The 10021-nt window shown below is 70.1% G+C and overlaps 2 protein-coding genes across 2 annotated transcripts; both read left to right on the plus strand.

Annotated features, from left to right (window-relative positions):
* Nucleotides 1-42: 42 nt before the first annotated feature.
* Nucleotides 43-2590, plus strand: NABP2 (nucleic acid binding protein 2). The gene is given in 8 exon segments (XM_082073498.1): nucleotides 43-263; nucleotides 341-479; nucleotides 1646-1717; nucleotides 1823-1904; nucleotides 2028-2085; nucleotides 2199-2240; nucleotides 2243-2269; nucleotides 2272-2590. Coding segments are annotated over 8 exon segments (600 nt in total). The 5' UTR covers nucleotides 43-184; the 3' UTR covers nucleotides 2373-2590.
* Nucleotides 2591-4323: 1733 nt separating this feature from the next.
* Nucleotides 4324-9586, plus strand: SLC39A5 (solute carrier family 39 member 5; the record flags this gene model as incomplete). Its single annotated transcript, XM_082073521.1, has 10 exons — nucleotides 4324-4721; nucleotides 5483-5636; nucleotides 5717-5891; nucleotides 6594-6763; nucleotides 7375-7509; nucleotides 7585-7645; nucleotides 7720-7908; nucleotides 8767-8847; nucleotides 9161-9351; nucleotides 9437-9586. The coding sequence occupies 10 exons, from the start codon at nucleotides 4324-4326 to the stop codon at nucleotides 9584-9586; spliced, it is 1704 nt and encodes a 567-aa protein (XP_081929647.1).
* Between the last annotated feature and the right edge of the window lie 435 nt (nucleotides 9587-10021).

The following is a 10021-nucleotide window of genomic DNA, read 5'->3' on the forward strand; positions in this document are numbered from 1 at the left end:
GGACGTGCGAGCGCCCCCTGGCGGCGGGGGGTGGTGGGCGGGGCGCAGAGCGCTCCCGGTTTCTCCGGCCCCGGGGATCGCGGTCCCGGTTCGTCCCGGGGGAGGGTCCCCCCGCCCCAAAACGGGGACACACCGGGAAGGGGGTGACGGCTGCACCCGTAGGGTCCCCCCCCCCGCCGGCGCCATGAGCACCGAGACGCTGGTGAAGGACGTGAAACCGGGGCTGAAGAACCTGAACCTCATCTTCATCGTGCTGGAGACCGGTGGGTGCGCGGGGGGGGGGGGGTCCCGGTGTCCCCCCGGTGTCCCGTGACCCCCCCGGGGTGTCCCCCCCCCCCAGGCCGGGTGACCAAGACCAAGGACGGACACGAGGTTCGCACCTGCAAAGTGGCCGATAAGACCGGGAGCATCAACATCTCGGTGTGGGACGACGTGGGGAACCTGATCCAGCCCGGGGACATCATCCGCCTCACCAAGGGGTACGGGGGACCCCCGCCCTGCACCCCCCAGGGACCGCTCGGGGCTCCCCCCATCCTGACATCCCCCCCATGTCCCCCTGGGACCCCCCGCCCTGCACCCCCCCAGGGACCGCTCGGGGCTCCCCCCATCCTGACATCCCCCCCATGTCCCCCTGGGACCCCCCGCCCTGCACCCCCCCAGGGACCGCTCGGGGCTCCCCCCATCCTGACATCCCCCCTGAGACCCCCCCACCCTGACATCCCCCCCAGGGACCGCTCGGGGCTCCCCCCATCCTGACATCCCCCCTGAGACCCCCCACCCTGACATCCCCCCCAGGGACCTCTCGGGGCTCCCCCCATCCTGACACCCCCCCCATGTCCCCCTGGGACCCCCCGCCAGGGCTTCCCTGTGCTGACACCCCCCCCGCGATCCTGCATATCCCCCCTGGGGCTCCCCCATCCTGATCCCCCTGTGTCCCCCCAGGGTCCCGCCACCCTGACATCCCCCCCATGTCCCCCTGGGACCCCCCGCCCTGGCATCCCCCCCAGGGACCTCTCGGGGCTCCCCCATCCTGATCCCCCTGTGTCCCCCAGGGTCCCCCCATCCTGGGACCCCCTCCCAGGGCTCCCCAGCCCTGACACCCCCCGGGATCCTGCATGTCCCCCTGGAGCTCCCCTGTCCTGACCCCCCCGTGTGTCCCCTAGGGTCCCCCTGTGTCCCCCCAGGGTCCCCCCATCCTGACACCCTCCTGGGACCCTCTCCATGGGTCCCCCATCCTGTCACCCCCCACCGTGTCCCCCTGGAACCCCCCGGGGCTCCCCCATCCTGACACCCCCCCTGGGGCTCCCCCCTCCGGACCCCCTCGTGTTCCCTAAGGGACCCCCCTTGTGTCCCCCCTGGGGCTTCCCTGCTGTGACACCCCCCTTGTGTATCCCCCGGGGACCCCCCCGGCCCTGACACCCCCACCATGTTCCCCCTGGGGCTCCCCCCGGCTTGACACCCCCATGTGCCCCCCAGGAACCTCCCCTATGTCCCCCCTGGGGCTTCCCTGCTCTGACACCCCCCTGTGTCCCCCAGGGACCCCCTGGGACCCTCCCCATGGCTCCCCCATCCTGTCACCCCCCCCATGTCCCCCTGGGACCCCCCCCCGGGGCTCCCCCATCCTGACCCCCCCATGTCCCCCCAGCTACGCCTCGGTCTTCAAGGGCTGCCTGACGCTCTACACGGGGCGCGGGGGGGACCTGCAGAAGATCGGCGAGTAAGGAGGCACCGGGGGGGGGCTGGGGGGGGTCAGGGGGTCCCTCAGAGCTGGGGGGTCCCCGGGGGGGGGGTTTTGGGGCCCCCACTCCCCGCTGTGCCGCAGGTTCTGCATGGTTTACTCCGAGGTGCCCAACTTCAGCGAGCCCAACCCCGAGTACGTGGCGCAGCAGGCGCAGAGCAAAGGGGTGAGTTTTGGGGGGGGGGGGGGTCAGGGCGGAGTGGGGGGGTCAGGCTGGCCCCCCCCCCCCCCACCCCGAGCGTGTCCCCCCGATTTCACATCACACCGAGCGCCCCCGTCCCCCCCGCAGGCGCAGAACGACAGCGCGAACCCGGCCGCTGCGCAGCCCCCCCCGCCGGCGTCCCCAGGTGGGTGTGGACCCCCCCCCCGATGTCACCCCCCCCGTCCCCCCGGTGTCACCCCACAGCGTCCCCCCCCATCTCGGGGGTGTCTCCAGCTTCACCCTCTGCTCTGTTTCCAGCCCCCGACAGCCAGAACGGGAACGGGCTGAGCCCGGGGGGCCCCCGCACCCCCCCAGCGCCCCCCCGCACCCCCCAGCGGCCGCATCACCCGCAGCCAACCCGGCCACCCCCCCGGGCCCCCCCCCGGCCCCGTCAGCAACGGCAAAGAGACGCGCAGGAGCGGGAAGAGATAACGGGGGAGCCCCCCCCCCCCAAACCATCACCGGGTCCCCCCAGGCCCCGAGCGGCCCCCGCGGTGACGGGGGGGTCCTGCTGCCCGCCCCCCCCCGTATCCCCGGGGGTGGCCTGGACCCCCCCACCTTGGGCTGGGGGGTCCTGGGCAGGGCAGGGCGGAGCCCCCCCCAAATCACTGCCAAGACGTGGGGGGGTTAATAAAGGTTGAGCTGCTGCCTGCGCCCTGCCTGCTCCCTGCCCGCGGCCCCGGGGGGGCCCTGACCCCCCCCCGCCCATTTTGGCCCTGCCCCCCCGCGGCCCCTCCCCGAGCGCAGCGCTGGGTGACCCTTGGCCCCCCCCGGTTTGGGCGCAGCAAACGCCTCCGCGCGGGGACGGGGACACTCAGCGCTGTGTCCCCCCCCCGCCAAAACGCCACCAGCCCCAGGTGAGCACGGGGGGTCTGGGGGGGGCGGGGGGGGGGGTGAGGTGGGGGGGCAGCTCCCCTAGTTTCGGGGGTTTGATGGCATCGCCGGGTCCCACGTGGAGCGGGGGGGGGATGGACCCACAGCCGCCTCCCCTGGTTTGGCGTGTCCCCTGTATGGGGGGGGCCACACGGCTGGGGGGGGGACATTGGGGTGCGGGTGCCTCGGGGGGGGCGCTGCTGTTATCTCCCCGCCCGGTGAAACATTAACCCCGACACTAAACCTGCTGCTTGCAAAACGGCCCCTCAAGGCCGAGTGACACCGTGTCCCCCCCCCATTGTCACCGTGTCCCCCCCCATGTTGGCGCCGTGTCCCCCCCCCCCATATTGACCCCCCTGGGGAGCCCGTTCCGCCCCCCCCCCGGCGACACGGGGACAGCTGCAGGTGTCCCCAAGCCCCGGTGCAGGGACACGTGTCCCCGAGCCGTCACCTTCGTGCCACCCGTTGCTTTCCAGCCGTCCCTGCGGACGGACGGACGGACGGACAGAGGGTGTGTACCTGGGGGGTGACGTGTGGGGTCGGGGGGGTCCCAGGGCCACCACAGCTCACCCCAGGGACCCCCTATTCTGCCACAGGATCGGCCCATGGGCCCCCTTGGGTGGCCTGGGGTTGGTGGCCCTGGGGACCAGGGGGACACTGCAGGGGGGTCCTGGGGCCACCAACTGTCACCCCAGCAGCACTGGGGTCCCCCTGCTTCTGCAGGATCGGGCCCATGGGTCCCCAAGGGCTCATCCTGCAGCTGGTGACCCTGGGGACTGGGGGTGCCAAGGGGACACCGGGGGAGTCCTGGAGCCAACAATTTCACCCCAGCACCACCGGGGACCCCCGTTGTGCTGCAGGATCGGGCCCCAGGGACTGGGGGGGACACCAGAGGGGTCCTGAGGCCACCAACTCTCACCCCAACACCACCGGGTCCCCCCACTTTTGCAGGATCAGGCCCATGGGTCCCCAAGGGCTCATCCTGCAGCTGGTGACCCTGGGGACCAGTGGTGCTGGGGGGACACTGGGGGGGTCCTGGAGCCACCAACTCTCACCCCAGCACCACCGGGGTCCCCCTGCTTCTGCAGGATCGGGCCCATGGGCTCATCCTGGGGTTGGTGACCCTGGGGACGGGGGGTGCCAGGGGGGACGCTGGGGGGGTCCTGGAGCCACCAAATCTCACCCCAGCACCACTGGGGTCCCCCCGCTTCTGCAGGATCGTCCCCATGAGCTCATCCTGCAGCTGGTGACCCTGGGGACCAGGGGGGTATCAGGGGGGTCCCGGAGCCACCACCTGTCCCCTCCATCACCCCCTTCTCCCCCAGCGCCACCAGGGACCTCCCTCCACCGCAGCATCGGGCCCATGGGCCCCCATGGGCTCATCCTGGGGTTGGTGACCCTGGGGACCAGGGGGGGATCAGGGAGGTCCTGGAGCCACCACCTGTCCCCTCCATCACCCCCTTCTCCCCCAGCGCCACCAGGGACCTCCCTCCACCGCAGCATCGGGCCCATGGGCCCCCGCGGGCTCCTCCTGGGCGCCCTGGGGCTGGTGTCCCTGGTGTCCCCGGTGTCCCCGGGGGCCGGGGGGGCGCAGGGCCCGCCGGCGGGGGACGCGGCGCAGGAGCACGGGTACTACCTGGAGCAGCTGTTCGGGCTGTACGGCGCCAACGGGACGCTGCCCAGCGAGGGGCTGGCGCGGCTGCTGGGCAGCCTGGGGCTGGGCCGCGTGCGCGTGGTGCAGATCCAGCACGAGGAGCTGGGCCACGGCCACGTCACCCACCTGGACCTGCTGGAGGTGCAGGACGACAAGCACCGGCACCGGCACCCGCTCGCCGAACACGCTGGGGCGCCCCCGGCATCCCCCAGGTACCCCCCGCGCCGCCCCGGCCCCGCGGTGATGGGTGATGGGTGATGGGTTGGGGGCTCATGTCTCCTGAGCCATCACATTGCGCGTGTCCCTTGAGCCGCCGTGTCACCTGTGTCCCCCGATCCACATCGCCAATGTCCCCTGAGCTGCCACATCACCCGTGTCCCCTGATCCACCACATCGCCTGTGTCCCTTGAGCCACCGTGTCACCCGTGTCCCCTGATCCACATCGCCAATGTCCCCGATCCACCACATTGCCCGTGTTCCTTGAGCCGCCGTGTCACCCGTGTCCCCTGATCCACATCGCCAATGTCCCCGATCCACCACATTGCCCGTGTCCCCTGAGCCGCCATGTCACCCATGTCCCCTGATCCACATCACCCGTGTCCCCTGAGCCACCACATCGTCCATGTCCCTTGAGCCACCATGTCACCCGTGTCCCCTGTGCCGCCGTGTCACCCGTGTCCCCTGATCCGTGTCACCCGTGTCCCCTGATCCACCACACCACCCATGTCCCTTGAGCCGCTGTGTCACCTGTGTCCCCTGATCCACATCGCCAATGTCCCCGATCCACCACATCGCCCGTGTCCCCTGAGCCGCCATGTCACCTGTGTCCCCTGATCCACATCGCCCGTGTCCCCTCATCTGCTGCATCACCCGTGTCCCTTGAGCCACTGTGTCACCCGTGTCCCTTGAGCCGCCGTGTCACCCGTGTCCCCTGATCCTCGTCATCCATGTCCCTTGAGCCGCTGTGTCACCCGTGTCCCCTGATCCACCACATCTCCCGTGTCACCTCCCGCAGCCCCCGGCCGGCCCTGGTGACGAGCTGGACGGAGCCCCCCCCCGCGGAGCCCCCCGGCGCTGGGGACACCCCCGCGCCCCCCCGGCCGGAGCTGAGCCTGCTGGGCAGGGTGCTGGGCCTGGAGCACTCGGGCAGCGACCACCCGCACCACGACGTGAGCGGGGACACCCGGGGGCCCCCCCGCGCCGCTCCGCGTGTCCCCCCCGGCGCCCCTCACCGTCCCCCCCCCCGCAGTGCCTGAACGTGACGCAGCTGCTGCTGAACTTCGGGCTGGGCGCCGCGTCGCGGCTCACGCCGGAGCAGTTCACGCTGCTGTGCCCCGCGCTGCTCTACCAGATCGACAGCCGCGTCTGCATCCGCCACCGCGACGAGGTGACGCCGCCGCCCCCGCCGGGGACGCTGTGGGCAGGTAACCCCCACCGGGACCCCCCCAGGCCTGGTCATCCCCCCCGGGACACCCTGTCCCTGCAGCCACATCCCCAGGTCCCCACCAGCTGGTCCCCGTGTCCTCTGATCCCCCATCATCTGGTCCCCATGTCCCCTTTGTCCCCCATAACCTGGTCCCCGTGTCCCACGTAGTCCCATCCCTGGCTCTCCCATCATCTGGTCCCCATGTCCTTTGTCCCTGCACCCTTGTCCCCCATTATCTGGTCCCCGTGTCCCCTGTCCCCGCACCCTGGGCCCCCATCACCTTGTCCCCATGTCCCCTGCTCCCCCATTATCTGGTCCCCATGTCCCCCCCGCCACACCCTCCCTGCATCCCCAAGGCCCCGTCCCCATCCTGTGTCCCCATCCCGTGTCCCCATCCTGCATCCCTAAGGACCCGTCCCCATCCCGTGTCCCCATCCCGCATCCCCAAAGACCCGTCCCCATCCCGTGTCCCCATCCCGTGTCCCCATCCCGCATCCCCAAAGACCTGTCCCCATCCCGTGTCCCCATCCCCATGTCCCCATCCTGCATCCTCAAGGACCCTTCCCCATCCCATGTCCCCATCCCGTGTCCCCATCCCGCATCCCCAAGGCCCCGTCCCCATCCCGTGTCCCCATCCCACATCCCCAAGGCCCCGTCCCCGCCCCGTGTCCCACCCGGGCTCCTGTCCCGTGTCCCGCAGCGCTGGGCTGGGCGCTGCTGGCCGTGGCGCTCGTCAGCCTCCCGTCCGCCCTGGCCGTGCTGCTGCTGCCGCTGCTGAGCCGCCGCCGCGCCCCCGCGCTGCCGGCCTTCCTGGTGGCCCTGGCCGTGGGGACGCTCTGCGGGGACGCGCTGCTGCACCTCTGGCCACACGTACGTACCCGCGCCCGGCGGGACACGGGGGGACCGGGGTGGCCGTGTCCCCTCCTCCGCCGCGTCACCAATGTCCCCTGATCCACCTCATTGCCAATGTGCCCTGATCCACCACATCACCCGTGTCCCCTCCTCCGCCGCATCACCCGTGTCCCCTGAGCCACATCACCAATGTCCCCTGAGCCACCACATCACCCGTGTCCCCTGATCCACCACATCACCCGTGTCCCCTCCTCTGCCGCATCACCCGTGTCCCCTGAGCCACATCACCAATGTCCCCCCATCCGCCACATCACCCGTGTCCCCTGAGCCACATCACCCGTGTCCCCTGAGCCACCACATCACCCGCGTCCCCTCCTCCGCCACATCACCTGTGTCCCCTGAGCTGCTGTGTCACCTGTGTCCCCTGATCCACATCACCAATGTCCCCTGATCCACCATGTCACCCGCGTCCTCTGATCCACCACATCACCTGTGTCCCCTGATCCACCATGTCACCCGTGTCCCCTGATCCACCACGTCACCCATGTCCCATGATCCACCACATCGCCAATGTCCCCTGATCCACCACGTCACCCGTGTCCCCCGATCCCCCACGTCACCGTGTCCAGGCGCAGGGGCGGCACCAGGAGCCGGCGGAGCCGGGGGCCGCGGTGCTGCCGGGGCTGGCGGTGCTGGGGGGCATCTACCTGCTGTTCCTGCTGGAGCTGCTGCTGGGGACGCTGCGGCGCAGCCGGGACGCCACGGTGAGAGCCGCCGGCACCGGGGGGGACCGCGCTGGCACCGGCTCCGTGTGCACCCAACGCCTCTGTCCTCCCCAGGGACGCTGCGCCGGGGAGACGCCCGAAGGGGCCGCGGGGGGCCCGGCACCGGCACAAGGGGGTAAGACCCCCCCGCACCCCACAGCGCCCGCGGCCCCCAGCCCCGGTTCCCACCCCGCGTGTCTCCCACCGCAGGGGCTGAGCTGCAACACCTGACGGAGCTGGAGCTGAAACCCCACGGCCACCCCCACGGACACCCCCACGGCCACCCCCACGGACACTCCCACGGCCCCGCGCTGCCCCCCAGCCCCACGGCCACCGACATCGTCTGGATGGTGGTGCTGGGGGACGGGATCCACAACCTGATGGACGGGCTGGCCATCGGTGAGGGACACGGGGACCGGCGACAAGGGGTGCGCAGGGACGGGGTGACATGGGGACAAAGGTTGCGCAGGGACACAGGGTGCACGGGGATCGGGTGATGGGGACAAGGTGGGCATAGCTCACCAGGGCACAGGGTCCATGTGGACCACCCCCATCACCAGGGCTGAAAGACCTTCTCCTTCTCCTTTTCCTTCTCCTTCTCCTCCTTCTTCTTCTCTTTCTCCTCCTTCTTTCTCCTTCTTTCTCCTTCTTTCTCCTTCTTTCTCCTTCTTTCTCCTTCTCCTCCTTCTCCTCCTTCTCCTTCTCCTCCTTCTCCTTCTCCTTCTCCTCCTTCTCCTTCTCCTTCTCCTTCTTTCTCCTTCTCCTCCTCCTTCTCCTTCTCCTTCTTCTCCTTCTCCTTCTCCTTCTCCTTCTCCTTCTCCTCCTTCTCCTTCTCCTTCTCCTCCTTCTCCTTCTCCTTCTCCTTCTCCTCCTCCTTCTCCTTCTCCTTCTTCTCCTTCTCCTTCTCCTTCTCCTTCTCCTTCTCCTTCTCCTTCTCCTTCTTCTCCTTCTCCTTCTCCTTCTCCTTCTCCTTCTCCTTCTCCTTCTCCTTCTCCTTCTCCTCCTCCTTCTCCTTCTCCTTCTCCTCCTCCTTCTCCTTCTCCTTCTTCTCCTTCTCCTTCTCCTTCTCCTTCTCCTTCTTCTCCTTCTCCTTCTCCTTCTCCTTCTCCTCCTTCTCCTTCTCCTCCTTCTCCTTCTACTCCTTCTCCTCCTTCTCCTTCTCCTTCTTCTCCTCCTCCTTCTCCTTCTCCTCCTTCTCCTTCTTTCTCCTTCTCCTCCTTCTCTTTCTCCTCCTCCTCCTCCTCTCTGTTCCCGCAGGCGTCGCGTTCTCCCGCAGCGCGTCTCTGGGTCTCAGCACCGCGCTGGCCGTGCTGTGCCACGAGCTGCCCCACGAGCTGGGTACGTCCCCGTCCCCCCCAATCCAACGTGTCCCCCCATCACCCCTGTCACCCCCATCACCCCCATCACCCCGTCACCCCCATCACCCCTGTCACCCCCATCACCCCGTCACCCCCATCACCCCGTCACCCCCATCACCCCGTCACCCCCATCACCCCCATCACCCCCATCACCTCCATCACCCCATCACCTCCATCACCCCCATCACCCCTGTCACCCCCATCACCCTCGGCACCCCCATCACCCCCATCACCCCGTCACCCCCATCACCCCTGTCACCCCCATCACCCCGTCACCCCCCGTCCCGCCGCAGGGGACCTGGCGGTGCTGCTGCGGGCGGGCGGGGGCCCCCGCACCCTCCTGCGCCTCAACCTGCTCTCGGCGCTGCTCTCGGCGCTGGGGGCCGCGGGGGGGGCGGCCGTGGGGCAGAGCGCGGCGCACGTCACCCCCTGGCTCCTCACGGCCACCGCCGGCACCTTCCTCTATGTGGCCCTGGCCGACATGGTAAGGGGGTGACCGGGGGGGATGGGGTGATTGCGGGGGGGGGGTGGTTTTGTGACACCCCCCTGACCCCCCCGCTGTGCCACAGCTGCCCGAGGTGCTGCGGGGAGCCCAGGGCCCCGGGGGGGGCTCGTGGGGCCTGTTCCTGCTGCAGAACGGGGGGTTCCTGCTGGGCAGCGGCATCATGCTGGGCATTGCGCTGGCCGAGGGGCACGTCCGCGCGTGGCTGCAGCCCTGAGGCCCCCCCGGCAGCCACCGCAGAGGGGACCCCCGACCGGAGCCACCGGCACCCCAGACGTGCCCACGGGATGGGACGTTCTCCCCCACGGGGCTCAGCCCTGGGGGTCCCACGGGGCACCCAGCACTCCCTGGGGGGGTCCCAGCACTGGGGTGGGATGGGGGTCCCAGCACTCCCTGGGGGGGTTGGGGGGTTCCCAGCACTCCCTGGGTGGGGATGGGGGTCCCAGCACTCCCTGGAGGGGGGACGGGGGTCCCAGCACTGGGGTGGGATGGGGGTCCCAGCGCTCCCTGGGGGGACGGGGGTCCGTCCCGCTGCCCCCCCCCACCGCTGGCGCGGGAAGGACACCAGCCCGGAGAAGCAAAAGCGTTCTAATAAATGTCACCCATTCAAAGCCACCAATGTGTCACCCCCAATGTCGCCCCCAGTGTCGCC

Source organism: Streptopelia decaocto (genome assembly GCF_964273445.1).
Source record: "Streptopelia decaocto genome assembly, chromosome: 27".
Lineage (NCBI taxonomy): Eukaryota > Metazoa > Chordata > Aves > Columbiformes > Columbidae > Streptopelia > Streptopelia decaocto.